This window comes from Corvus hawaiiensis, chromosome 3, assembly GCF_020740725.1.
Source record: "Corvus hawaiiensis isolate bCorHaw1 chromosome 3, bCorHaw1.pri.cur, whole genome shotgun sequence".
In the NCBI taxonomy this organism is placed as follows: domain Eukaryota; kingdom Metazoa; phylum Chordata; class Aves; order Passeriformes; family Corvidae; genus Corvus; species Corvus hawaiiensis.
This window is the reverse complement of record NC_063215.1, coordinates 36,269,538-36,284,419: the sequence shown is the minus strand read 5'-3', so window position 1 is coordinate 36,284,419 and position 14,882 is coordinate 36,269,538. Positions and strand designations below refer to the sequence as shown.

The 14,882-nt window shown below is 38.8% G+C and overlaps 1 protein-coding gene across 9 annotated transcripts in view; it reads left to right on the top strand.

The window, feature by feature from the left end:
- Positions 1 to 5,618: 5,618 nt before the first annotated feature.
- The window catches only part of CEP162 (centrosomal protein 162), a 45,552-nt gene continuing 36,288 nt past the window's right edge, over positions 5,619 to 14,882 (top strand). For 3 of the 9 annotated variants that reach the window (XM_048296693.1, XM_048296692.1, XM_048296687.1), the window contains exons 1-4: positions 5,619 to 6,018; positions 6,515 to 6,600; positions 7,449 to 7,553; positions 12,222 to 12,360. In XM_048296693.1, coding sequence (XP_048152650.1) covers positions 7,494 to 7,553; positions 12,222 to 12,360 — 199 coding nt within the window. In that variant the 5' untranslated portion in view covers positions 5,619 to 6,018; positions 6,515 to 6,600; positions 7,449 to 7,493. The other 6 variants (XM_048296691.1, XM_048296690.1, XM_048296694.1 and 3 more) reach the window with 6 other exon arrangements.

Here is a 14,882-nt window from a genome sequence, read left to right as displayed (position 1 = left end):
AGACAAAAAGGGGTATCCATGTGCACTAATCTACTCTTTTTCCATTCATCAGGGGAAGAAGGCTTCCTATACATTCACCTGTGAAGTCCATGGATCAGCTGGTGGAACATAACTTGTATAGGCAACAATTCCTGGCAAGAATCTGAATTTGCCCCCTCAAGCTTTTAAGACCTGATGCTCAGTTCCCTGTGATGGAATGTAAGACTGAACTTCACAGAGAGATTTCAAAGAAAATAAAAAAATGTGGAGCAGTTATCTTCTGATGAAATTACAATGAGAAAAAACTTAAGGAGAAAGGTAAAACGGATAAATTTCACACTCCAGATCTCCTGCCCAAATGTACACTGTAACTATCTTTAGCCTGATGAAAAATACCACTTACAAGCCACTTAGTTCACAGACATACACACATGAACATGCTCAGCCTGGCATGGGGGCTGAACCTCTGGAACAGTGCAAACTGGTGTTAGATTAGCATTAGTTATCACACCTGTATGCATCTCCTGTTCCATGCCACATCTGCCCCATGGGAGACAGACCTGGAGTTACCAGAGAAATGCCACAGCTACACACAGGGAAAGAGCAGTTTAGAGGGACTTTCCTCATATGCCTCCAATATGAGGAACAAGCACCACATTCCTCAACTGCAGGGCTAGCTTGGAGCACACTTAGCAGTGGGCTTCAAACAGATAACACTCCCAGCCTCTGATGTAGACGAAGTTCAACACTGTGGATGCACAGTAACTTCGAAAACATTTCAACTGATTTTCCTGAGGAAATGCACAAATCTCTCTTTCAATCTCTTCCAACCCAAAATAAGCACTCTACACTGAACGAAGGAAAGCACAATCCTTGGCCAAGCGGGTGTTTCAGGCTTCCACCTCTCCAATAACAGATCATTTTTAAATTAACCCCCCCAAAAAACTTAAGACCTCCGAGTTGCATTAAACACAATAGTTTGATTCTTTTTCTGGACAGTAGGATAAAATGCCATGTTATGACTAGCTGTATTTTAGGGGAGAAATCTCCTGTGTCCATCCCTAAGTGACCTAACTTTCTGAGGAAAATGTTGAAAATTGCAAATCAGTCCTTTAAGATCTTACACTGTTTCTGTACCAACAAAGCTAATTGCACTTGCCACACTGTACTTTTTCAGATACGTATCTCTAGAGAAACGATGTCCCCCTAAATCAGCTTTTTAATATAAACACACATGCATGTGCTGTTTGTTGTACTTTAAAAATACAAAAAAAAAAAAAAAAAAAGTGGAGCACACAGAAAGTTCTTCAAACTGCATTTGGAGAGTGACCTAAGATGTGGGAAAGTTGTCTATTGCTTATGTTATTTTTTCACCCACTTTTGAGTGCTTTGAGGCTACATTTCCCCTGAGTTATGACAGATATTGCCACCCACCTTAGTTCTTCCTGCCTCTGCCCTAACAGAACCTCTTTGTTGTTTTATCTAATCAGATTCAGAGGCCCTGCTAGAGTTGGCTCTTTCAGACTGTTCAAAGCGGTTATATTTCTTATTTCCCAGGCTTCAGAAGAACTAAAAATAACTAAGTGAAAATCTGAAATGCAAAGCTAATATTCCTGCCAGTGTTAAGCAGATATGTGGTGAGGATCAACGAAAGACGTTACAGATCTGAAAAATTTTAATAAATCAGAACACTTAATTTTTCTCTGCAGAATTCTCTGAGTTTGATCTTTCCTAAGCCACCAAGAAATTTTTATAAAAATATTTACCCTAACTTTTTCTGAACAGAACACATGCAGCGTGTTTTCACACAAAGACAAAAACTTATTACAAAATTTTCTATATGCAAAGGAGAATATTCAAGGCAGATGAGGCTTTGCAGTTCAAATGATCTGAGGTGGAAGCGACCCAAGTTGTTTCTCCAGTCTCACAGAGTAGGAATTTGCAAGCATGTTGCCTGATGCCAAGAACTGAGAATTTTCACTGGCAAAGAAGGACCTACAATAGGCACAGGGCAGCATCACTAGAGTAGTTCAAAAGTGCTACAGTTGATCAAACCTGCCATATTTGTATCTATCTTTGCACAGTATTTTTCCCAGGATTTCTCAAAAGCAACAGAAGGGATCTTGCTCCACTAGCTGGATTACACAGTGGAGCAATGTTTTCCAACACATTTATAGAGAATCAGGAAATTAAAGAAAAAGCGGTGTTAAATGTTGGCAAATGCACTTTAATCTGAGAGTGATAAGCACCTTTAATTATTGACTGAAAACAATCACCTTCTTGAAGGAATTTTTAATTATTTATAGTTGCTGGCGATAGCAGAGTTTCCTCTATGATGGTGAAGGATTTATTCCTGCAGCCAGTAATTACAGCAACTTTGCACTCTTCCAGAGAAACAGAAAACTTGGCAGTACAGGGCACAACATTAAGGCAATTAAACATTTACACAAATAAGCCAGAGGGAGGATCCGTTTTCAAAAAGCATGAGAAACAGTGCATGTCTGCTAACTTCCAGAAAATGGGAAATGGCCAGCAACAGCCCAGCTTCCAAACTCTGAACTTTGCAGCTCCCTTCAAGGGATGCAAGCAAAAATAAGATTTGTGACCAGTCTGAGTCTCTGGAATAATTTGAAACATGACACAGAACTTAGTTTCTCAGTGGAGAAAATTCCTGATGGAAAAAACCCGTAGGGTGAGACGCTGAGTTCAGGCTAGCTACTGTAACTGAATCAACCAAAAATCCAACCCTTGGGATCTGAGGACTTGTTATCAGTGATGGACCAAAATGAGACCTGCAGTGAACCAAAAGTGAAAGTATTAAAAATGTTCTTTTAAACTAAAATTATAGTTATGTGAACTATTTTATAACTAATCCTAATTTGACTACCATTTTCTCCCACATGGAATACAGTTCCACATGATTCTGTTCATTTTCTGTGCAATTTGTAGTTATGGAAAGCTTTTCTTTTTTCTGATGTGCATACTGGAAAGGGCTTTTATTGCATTGTCATTTAAGGAAGTCTCATCACAGTGAGCATACACAGAGAATGCAATTTTAACTTCTTAGTCCACTACTGTTTGTTTGCTTTTGATTCAGTAGGAAACTGTTAACCCTTAAAAAAACATAGCCAAGAATATGGTGAAATATTTATTATCATAATCTCATATTTCACATATTTGCAAGTTCAGTACTGAAATACTATCTGATGCAATGCTTCAGCCAAAGTGAATGTGGCAGAAGTTTTTGGTTTTTATTCGATATCTTTTTTCCATTGACTTTTATGGATGATACAAAACTGAAATCAGACAACAGAATAAAAGTGTGGATATTTCATTCCTTTTAATTTTGCCATTAATTTTTTGAAATCATTACACTAATCCATTAAGCCTCATATTTGTGCTGTTTAGCAAGAAAAAACATATGTGTTATGTGTGCACATGCCACACATTTAAATGAGAAGCCAATGACTACAGCGGCAAAATCTGATTTCATAGAAGTCAACAAAAGCTTCTCACCCATGTCAGCAGAGCCTGAAATCTACCTTATAATTTGGGGCTCTGTCCAGCAGGATCTATTTTAGAATTTGCATCCATCCTCTGCTTTATTAGCACTGGTGCCCAAATTGCCATGTTCCTGGCTGAAATTCATGGCTCTCCCATTTTTTAAGTTCTGCTGTTAAGAGCACTTGAGAAAACTGCTCCAACTGGTTGGCATTAGAAGGAAATGAAAATCTTTTAAGTGGCTATTGTGCATGTTATTTGAATGCACTGGATGACATTTCAACACCAGGCAATGCCTCCTCTCCACCACAGTCATCAAAAGTGGTTTATGTTTTTTTCTTTCCCATATGGGCACTGAGGTTTCCAACAGCATTGATCCCTCTGCACATTTTTCTATACTTTGTACAAGGCTCTTTGAACATATTTCTGCAAGCAGAAAAGCTTCTATGTGCAATGGGGTTTTAGCAGCTTGAAGGACTGAGTGCTTGATGTGATTATTTGATCATATATGAAGTAACTCTCATGATCAATGAATGATGTCACAGCTATCACTTTGAAGTTAATAGTAAAATTTGCATTGGCTTAAATCCGAGCAGGATCAAGGCATGAAGTATGACTGACATTCTTTTAATTAATTTCCATATTTCTTTTTAAATTCTCGTGCCTCACTCCATACTTCTTCATGTGACAAGAGAAAAGAGTAAATGTTGGAAACTGACGTTTTCACCATCAGTAGGCTGTCATGTGTAACACATTGTTCTAGTATATTAGTTTATGTGGGCATTCTGTCCTTGATCAGCTCCCACGTTTCCCACAGACAGCAGCAGAAGTTGCACACAAAGACGAAAAAAATACTTTGCAAATGGAAACATAATACTCCATCTGCAGACAATAGGCCTGACTGAAAGAAGTGCTGCAGCACCTATAGCAAAGTAATTCCTCTAGACTTATGTGGAAAATACAGAGCCCATATTTCTTTGCTTCTTTGAATTTAATCTGTAATTTATACTAGCGTTAAAAAAATCTGGGACACATAAAGGCCATATTGGAAGCACTGTCTTTATCTCTCAAGCTAACAGGAAATGAGAGACAGTAATAGGACTTTAACTGGTTTCTCACTTGCAGTAAGTATCCAACACTCGTCAAAGAAAACTTCCTTTCAAAATCTTTTCGTTCCAAGTCTGCTGAACAGGGAAACAAAATGTGTTTGTGTGTGTGTGCGCGTGTGTGAACAATGTCCATTTGTATTCTTAACTGAACTTGTTTTATTTTGCCATTTACTAAATGCTGGCATAAAAATTCCTAAAGCAACGTGACTCTCACAACAAACACAACTGACAGACCCTTGCTGGAGAGCACATGCAAGCACAGACTGCAATTGTTCTGTGGTTATTTGAGAGGCAGTGGTCAGGGAAACAGGGGTCATTAATTTCTCTGCGTATTTTAAACATTTCCAGAGATGTGCTAAAATGTATTAAAAGCACAACGGCCGACATCTGAGGATGAAACACTAGGAAAACTTTAGAAGGGGATTTCTGTGAAAAAGCGAGAAGGGATACTTTGAGTTTGACCCTTGCCTTAGGGAATGCAACCCACTTTTAACTCTTTCCTTCTTGCTTTTCCGAAAGATCAGCTGAAGGATTTCAGAGAATTGCGTGAGGTCGAGCTGCAAGGAAACCTGCTCTGACCGTGTGACTGTGGGGTGTTGTAGCTGCTAAGGGGCTTCGGTCGCAGCTCAGCTGGTGCGACTGTGACACCAGGATGGCTCCTGAATGCTCGGAAAAGCCAATTCCCTGAACCCCGTCCGGCCCTGACCGCGCACGGACCACGACCACTACCCCGCACCCGCCAGGGGGCGCCGCTCCGCACGCCCGGCCACTTCCGCAACTGCCGCCCGTCGGCGCCGCCCGGGCCCGGCCCGGCCCGCGTGTCCCGCGGCGGGATTGAGTAGCACCGGGGCCCGTGCCCTCCCGCCCCTCGTGCCCGCCGGGACCCGCTCCCTCCCGTCACGTGTGTCCCGCGGCGGGGCGGGCAGAGCAGAGGGAAGCCGGTGGATTTGGCGGAATCACGTGGCGCGGTCCCTCCTGGCGGGCGGGACGGTGGCCGGGAGGGTTTCCCAGGCAACCGCGCCGCCGGCGAGCGGCGCGGCTGTGGCTGAGCGGGCCCCGGCGCGGTGCAGGTGCGCGCCCAGCGCCCGGGGCTGCGCTCGGCTCCGAGTCGCGTCCTTCCCTCCCCCGCCGCTCCCAGGAGCTCCCGTCGGGCCTTGGAGCCGAGCCCTGCCCGCCCGTCCCCGAGCCCCCGCGCTGCCGTGCGCCAGCCGTGCGTGTGCTCCACGGAAAGGAGAAGGAGGATCAGGTCACGGCTGGGTTGATTAAAAGGTTACTTGAAACGTGTTAGGCTGTTTAAGCTTTCCCCCATCCCCGTCGTTTAGCCATACCTCCTCAAAACTTCCGCTTTTTGCGCTGTGTTGTAGCATATATACCAGCAAGTGCCGCCTTTGTTTCGTGCACAGTCATTTGTGAGCCTCCAGGTCTGAAGGTATGGCTGAAAAGTGTATTTGCTAATGTTAACGTTTGCCTATGATCTTCTGTTACGGAAATTGTCAACATATTTGCTGTCCTTTGAGTTACATATTGTTAGTTTTTGTAAAAGTTGTAATTCTAAGGTAGGCAGAAGAAAGCCGTCATTCTAATGTAGGTAGAAGTATGGATAATGTCAGAAGAAGCACTTTGTTTTTCTGGCAAGGCTAGAATTAAATATTCCCCACTTGCTGACGTAGCTGGCACAGTTAGTAAATTACTAAAGCATCTTGCGTTTAACATCAAGTGTTCTTTGATGTGAAAGTATAAAAGGATACTGGATTATGTGTGCCCTGAGAGGTAACATTCCTAATCTCCTTACCATGTTTTCAGAGATATTGTCCAAATGCTTACATAAGGACATCGTGCTCTATCCAACGCCTGGGCCGTCTGCTATATAACTTCTTTCTTCTTTTTTTTTTTCTTTCTTTTTTTTTCTTTTTTAACTGCCAAAGCCAAAGTGTCGGGTGGTCTATGGATGGATAAGGAGTGAAAGCAGGAAACAGTTGTCACAACTCACCTGTCAGAATCAATTTACTAGGTAGGTAACAGTCCTGTGTACTGAGTGGGCTCCATACTGGGAGAAGTTTTATTTAGTGGTAAAAGCACTTTTGCAAATGTTTAGCCCTTTTATGTTTACATCGTGCTTCTCAGCCTAGAAGATGCTGGTGCAGTTTAATGCTGCCATACATACGCAGTTTTGAAGGCAGCCATATGTGCTGAGCAGGGTGATACACGAAAGCTTTGCAGCCTTTTGGTTGTGGGGCATATTTCATACCTGAGAAGTTGATGCAGACTTAGGGGAAGGGGAGGGGGACAAGTGTCATTGGCTTTCTGTGTCAGGGCAGATCAAACCAAACGCCATTCTCTAACCTGAAAAAGATTTACATGTATTTATTGTTTACTAAATCCAAAGCACAGCAGAGATGATGAAACAAAACTAATAATGGCAGATGTCCCCAGTGTTGGAGAAGAAACATAGAAAGGAATTAAAAGCCCTTAAAATTGATTGGAAATACTACTGCAGTGCAGTAGATTCTCATTTTATTATTAACAAAATGCTTAATTGTGGGTTGCTAAGAGGGCTGTTTTTGAAGAAAAATGTAGAGATGCTGAAGTGAATCACATTTTATTTATCCCTCCAAGTTTAAATGCTGGAGCTGGTGTTTAGGAAATAAGTATTTTGCTTATAAGGAATTTGTGTGATCTAGATATGTTTGCACTGATTGTTGCAATCAGTAAAAAATTTCAGTAAGGGATGGGAGAATGGTGTTTGTCATCTCTCAAGATTTGGAATGGTTTTTTTTTTTGCTTATAGCTCTATTCAAGCAAATCATTAGGTTACATCAATTTCAGAATGCATTTAATTAACTTTATTTTAAATTTTAGTCTTTTGGACTCAGTTGTTTGGAAGGTAAAATCCATTTGCAAATTATGGCTCATCGATTTTCAAAGGAAGAATTAGATCAGCAGTTTGAAGAGTTTCTGAAAGAGGTATGTTTGAGACCAAGGTCACATCCCTATTCTCTCTTTAAAAATGGGGAAAATTTAATATGGAAGAATATGAAATGTAAGATTCAGCTGTGCTTTTATCACATAATTAATGTAGCTGTCTTATGTATGGGTCTTTGCAAGGTCTTAGTTGCTAAGCTTAATTCATACTATTTTGCTGTATTGAAATCAAGAGAACAGTTTTGTAAATAAATAAATATTTTGTCATTGCTAGGTTGTATCTTCAGAAAGAGCCCTTGGTTCTTGATTTTTGTTTCAATTTTATTGTTGCTGCTACTTAGTACCAGAAGCTTCAAATTGATGTATAATTGAAAATTAGGAAAAAAAACCTCTGCCTGTATATAAACACAAGCTACATTTTTAAAATTTCTTATTTTTCTGTGCAATGCTTACTTTCACTGAATTATGTTTTAAAATTCTTGTATAAAATGAAGCATGCTGTAGTGATTAGAAAATTTGAATTAGATTCCTTTAGTTCCTCGTGGTGCTTCATGATTTTGAGTACTGGCAAAATCATGCAAGTCAGTGGGTTCTGACTTAAGCTCGGAATTATCAGACACAATCTAAATGCCCCAACTAGGTATGTTTTTTTCACTGAAAATAGACCTGTAATTTCAGAACTTGCCCTCTGGTCTATCAGACACACAGTGTGGTGACCCTAAAACTTAAATACTGCCTACATAAGGACTTCACTGCATTTTAATTCTGTATATGAGCATAGCTAGTGATGGCAGATAATATTTCTGGAGTCTCTGTTATACATAGTGTATGCTTGAAATTTTTTTGATGTAGAGACTGTTACAATTTAATGGCTTGTGAAAAGTAATTTAATTTGATGATGTAATAAGCACTTTGAATTCACTGAAATTATTAATGTTAGTAAAATTAGAAAAATAGTCTTTGCATTTCCTTCAAAAGTTCTTAACTTACTGTTGTTACAAAGGGAGTTGCTCTGGGGAAGAGAGAGGAGTTTTATTCTTTTATTTGTTATGCACAGCTGTCAAAACTCTGCATGTGATTCCTTCTAGTATTTTATTCCTCATTTGACATACTCTTCTTCCTTCTCAGCTATTGCCCACATTGAGAGCGCTCGTTAAAAAAAAATTGAAATACCTGTATTGAATTATTCTAAGTGGCATTTGGAGTGTCCCAGAGAATGTAACTTTAACAATTCATGTCTTAATTGTTTTTATCATTTCAATCCAAAAGTGTTTTCAAACTGCTAATCCAGTTATTAAAAATATGCAGTGTTTTTTGCCAGCTGGATACAGACCCAAATAACAATGATGTTATCTACTCTCTGTTACTTTTACACGTGTCTTCTGCTATGTCCTTCTTCTTGCTTTTGTTTTTTATAGAAAGTGTGTGGCCTTTTAATATTAGAAAGATGAGAAACTGGTGTGCTCCATTGCTTGAAATCTCTCTGTAAGTGATGGTTGAGAGTGTAACAGCAGGTGGGGAATAGTAAAAACAGTTTCACAGTAGTTTGGGGAAGACTTAATATTGTTTAAGCAAGTTTTTCAAAGAGAAAATGGAGCAGGATTTTTCCCTTTTAAATAACTTAATGAATCTGTGTTTGGGGTGAGGGTGTGTATATATGTTTGTGATTAAAACACATGAAGTTAAAAGAGAGACTGTATATACAGCTGATGATGCAGGTCTAATATGAGGATTAAACTAAGTCTTTTAGCATATACACTGAACTTTAAAAGCTGTCAGTGGATTTTCTAGACTATTATCATTATACAGAGGGAAACACAGTTGTGTAATAACAGTGACTGCATGTAGGATAAATCCTTTAATGATTCCCTCTGCCTGGTTATGCTTATTCCCAGCCTCTTGCCAAGACAGCCCGTTGTTATCTATAATTCTTCCCATAATCCTTCCTCCTCCACTGTCTGTGTTCCTGTGGTCCATCCACTCCTCACCATCAGTATCTTGTTTTGGTGTGCTTCACCTGTTGTCACTTGGATTTCCCTTAAGCATCGTCTGTCATACTGATTTAGCTTCAGGTTTTCAGAGTGTTCGCTGTGTTGGCTCTGAAGTTCTCTTGGGACATGCAGCGTGAGGAAGTCTTTCTAACACACAGTACTTCAGTTAATTGAATTAATTGCCTTTTATTGATGACCCAAAGCAATGTTGTGGAAAAGCCATTGTCTGCTTCTAGTATTTTCAGTTGACTTTTGTTCTATTTGATATTCATGGATACTTGAGAAGGAGGACTTTCAAAAGGAAAGGCTGTATCATTTTTATTAGAATATCTGTAGAATAGTATCTGGAAGAAAAACACCACACATTAAGCCATGTTTGAGAAACATTTTAAGTTTTTATTAAAAGATTGAATGTATTAACATATTATTGTGCAATAAAAGCATGTTTTGGAGTAGACTTATTTAATTGAAAAATACTTGTTTCATTAATTAATTAGGACAACTGGTCATGAAAGTCTGAGTGTTTTAGATCAAATTCTGTATTACCTATCTTTTTTAGTTACTTCACATGCAAAGGAGATGGTAAGCTGATGATGTGCCATATAGTTGTTCTAGTTCTTAAAACAGTCTCTTTTGGCTTTTATTTATGTTGAGATTAAACAACTGACACTTTTTGTGTGTTTGTGTGTGTCTGTGTTCCTGGAAGGCTGACAGGCTGTCTTACAGAGGAGGGGAAGGAAGAAACTGGTGCCACTTACTGGTGCTGAGAAGTCATTACGGGTCCAAAAAGCTGATTGATAGATTGATTGATTTACCTTTTTTTCAAAGGAAGGAAATAAAATCTGGAAGTTTTGCTGTTGAGACAACTGACGTGTTGGGAAAAACGCACCAGAATTTTTGTGTCAGCATTTCTTTCCCAGCTGCTGCAGCCTTACTGTCTGCGGTTGACAAGATGGCTGGACATAGAAAGTTTCCAGAACTTGAGCAGAACCTGTGGGAGTTGCAGGTTATTTGGTTACAATGCACTAAGGAGTATGAGTGTCATTGAAGTTCTGTTTGCAGAGCAGAGGATACTATCAGTTGTAAAAGAAACAGCAAGTGATAACAGAGCTTGCATCAAGCACCTGTCAGTGCTTCCAGCTAGCAGGAGGCAGTCTGATGTTTGGGGACAATGGCACTACTACTTGTGTTGTGACTAGTGTGAGGAAGTTGTTATTTATGGGGTACTTTTTAGGAATCTAAACCTGTTTTGTTCTATGGTTAAACCTAAAGAATCACTTAAAGAGCCAGCTTAAGGAAATTGCAATACATCTTGTTGTCTAGCAGTTTCATAATTTATTAAAATTGTGTTTTATTAAAGTGCAAGGCTCTTTTATTAAAGTGCAAGTGCAAAGCACCTCTTTCTTTCTGAGACATATGACAGGCATTTAGTTTTCTCAAGTGAAACTGTAAACTCTAAAGATGTTCTTGATCAGAGATATTATTAGGAATACTTTATTACAATTATTTTTGCTTAAATTACAGTTTTATGTGATTGGCATTTGATTTTTAAATGTTCTTGTTAAGCCTAGAGAAGCTGAAGCATTAGTCATATAGTAAAGGTAGGCTTTTATGGCAGTGTTTTTAATGAAATAGGAGGCAGTGGATTGCAGAGGCTTGTTTTAATAAAACATACGCTTGTGTTTTACATGTTAAGTATCCACAATCCTGTTTCCTGTAATATTCGGTTTATACTATCACCTTTTCTTATTTATGACTATTACAAAAGTGAAGTTTTTGAAATTTTCCCATGTGATGCATTTCATATGGGAATTCTTTCTTTTGTACCATTTGCTAACTCTGTGCACTGTGTTCTTTAAGACACTTTAGGACAGTTGGCTTTAACAGATGTAGCTAAAAATTTAGATAAAAAGTATTGGTTTCCCCTTAACCTCAGTTTGCTTCATGAAGAATACGTAGCACATAAGGTTGCAGTGCACTATTTTAATGAATATTTTCTTGTTCAGTGTGAGGATAGCTAATTGTGGCTCTGAGCCTGCTGTAGGCCACAAAGAGCTTTTTTAAAGGAAAAGAGCAGAGGTTCGTTGTCTTTTCCTTCCTGTTACTTTTCAGTAACTTAAATTCATATGGTGTCCATACTCATAGACTTTTTTTCCATTTATTTAAGCCATCAGTCAAAATCAGCATGGATGACTAACACATATGGAAGTTTAATACACAGTTGGGTAGGAATGGCTCTGGCATATCTATTATATTCAATGAATACGAAATGTACAATTAGTTCTGAACTTTGATTTGCTGACAGCTAGAGTGTTGCTAATACACATTTATTTTTCGAATATTAATAATAATGTTCACATACAAAGCAAGGACAAGGCAAAATTGTTTCTGCTCTACTTTATTATCTTCAGGAAGGTAGTCAGAGTTTTGGTTCTTATGTGTTGTAACAAATGGAACAAGAGCTGATTACGCTGTTTATTGGAACATACATTCTCTGAAGTAGTCAACTTTTCATATATCCAAATGGGATTATTAAAATATGCACTATTATGCCACATGAATATAGTTATTGTTTCTTAATCAATTTTGTCATGCATATACAAAAAGACAAACAGTGGGGAATAATGAGAGGCATCTGGACTCAGAAGTCCAGAACTGAGTGGCTGAAACAATGTAAAAATGTAAAAGCTCTCTTTAATCTTGTATGCAACTGATTCAGTCTCTTTCAGATGATTCGCTTGGAAATTCAAAGAAAAAGTCCAGCATTCTTGAGAGATTGGGACAGCCCAGGAAAAAAGAGAAGAAGAAAAAGGATTCAGTGCCGTGGTGGTTATCTGAGGAAGATTCGGATGATGGTGGTAAATTTACAGTTTTACAATGTTTTGGCCACAGGGGGTCAGACTAGTTCTTTCTCACAATGTCTGTTAGGCCTGGTTTCAGATCAAGCTGATGCCACTCAAGTGTTTTAGAATGTTTCAGTGCAGGTTTGTAAAGCATAGAAGTCAAATAGAATTGTATATTTTTAAATGGTTCATGTTCAAGCTGTATGCAAGCTTTCTGCTGGTTTTTTCTGTAGCTTTTGATTTAATAAAACTTGTAAAGAATAAGCACGTTATAAATAGTAAAATAATTAGAAAATATAACTTAGGAATTCTGCGGAAATATTGGTATGTGTGTTTTGTAGTTAGCCTGTTCTTTATACTGACTTTTCGTAGCTTTCTGTTTTCAAAACTGTAGTGGAAAAAGACCGATTTATATAAACTTATGCTAACTGCAACATTTGTAATAGGTTGGAAAAGCACAGAAAACCCTTTCAACACCAGCTGAATCCAAGGTGTATGTCTTCAGTATTCTCATCATTTTCCTTGCCAAGAACCATGGCTTAAGGCTAAATGGGCTGTGATGACATGATTGCTGGTTCAATATTGACACGGTCACATAGTTCTGGAAGAAAATATATTATTGTTTGCAAGCTTTCCACCTCTATTTTTTTAATTTCTACATTGTCTTCTTGTTGGGTAGTAAAGCCTATGAGCAGGGAGTTTCCACAGGCTGATTGCCTCTCCTTCTTGTAGTAACTGGTGGTTTCTTAATTGTCATGATTTGTATTAATTGCAAGTGGACCTTAACAGAAAGTTACAAAAATCAGTTTTTCATCTGACAGAGTTAAAATACTGCTGGTAGTCTCAGATTTTAAGACTAACTGCATCCTGTCAGTGTTGTCTTAGTGGGGAGTCAAATCCTAGTCAGCAGTTGTGTCATTTTAGGCTTAACCCTAATAGGTGGTAGGTGGACTTCTTATCTGTCTTTGGCCTTTTAAAATGTTGCTGTAAAACTCAGATGGATATGAGAAAGTTCTTATCAGGTAGTTGTGAGATACGATGATTTCCTTAGAGCTTTTCAAATAATGTAAGGACAGAGTGTTCTTGCTGGGAAATGGGAGAATTAAGAGGTTAGCATGACCTTGTTTATCTAGATACTATAAAAGAAAATTTTCTGGTGACTTTAGAAGTTCAGCATGTTTTCATGGTTTTTCTGAGATGCTTGAGGCAACCCAACTTTGATACTTCTCATGGTACAAAACACTGGAATAGGTTCTTAAAGGGCAGGGTGATTACAAGTTTTAGAGAACAGTGCTTGTATGGATTAAGTAAAATTCAAAACAGAATCACAAGAAGCAATGTGATTGTATCAAGATGTTCCATCCAAATGATTTCTACCACTGTTATTTTTAAAATTAAGAATGTCTTACCTGCTATGCAGGTTAACTAGAGGTAAAGCTATTAGAACTGAAACAAACCTGATCTACAATTTACTGATGTATGAAATATCTGGTAAACTTTTTCAGGTTTCTCTTAAAAAAAACCTTCTTATTTAATAGAAAAACATTCAGAAGGTGAGCCTACCCAGTTTTGCCAGTATGGAATCAATTTACATGCAAAAGAAGTTAGCCTATTCATACTGTTGATGAGAGGCTGGATTTCTTTTTTTTTTGGAGGGAGTTGAAGGTAATCTGTGTGCAATGCATTTTGGCTCCAAGATCTAACATCTTGGCAGTTGGACATAAAAAACCTGAGAATATAGTAGTGTACGCCAACTGTGCCAGATCTGTGCACAGAATTCTTCCCTGAGCACCATTTTTGCCAGGCAGATTAGTTGTATTTCATTTACTTCTCTGTCACCACTCTATGTAGAGTACCACGCTCATGGAGCATATGCAGAAAGCCATCTCCTACCTAGTACTTTAATATTGCCTTTAATTCCTGCTAGAGGGCTTTCCATTTTCTGTCTTGGCAAGAAGGGGGTAAGTCTGTGGCGTGAAGTGGTTGTGTCATCCCATGAGGAAAGAGCTGTATTTGTCACACTGGACACTCGCAAATGGTAGCAGTTGCAGAATGTGTACCATGATGAATGCCTTTCTGCAAGATAGGGTCTAGTTTTAGGACAATTAACCTAGAGTCATAAAAGAGCCATTTGCAGAGGCCAACTTGGCCCCCTTTGGGATAAACTGAGTCTTCCTCTGCAGTTTTATGTGGCTATAATTTTAGTTTGTATAGATGTACTTGTGTTGTAAAACGACAGGTCAGGTGACTGTAAGGAATTCAGTGTGGGTAGACTTCCAGAACTGCTCGTATTTTCTTCTGTGTATCTGTCTTGCATGCTTCCAAGTACTTTGTCAAATACCATTTTGCGATGTCTAATGTTCTCAGCATGTGTATGTTGTGTGGTGTGTTGCTCAGACCTCTTAAAAGTGGATGATGGCACAGCAGCATTGCAATGTAAGTTACTGCACTGGATGTCTGAGAAGATGATGATTTAGACTTGCAGTTCTTTGTAAGGTTATATGTAGATGTCCCCTAAATAGCAAAATAATTTCCTA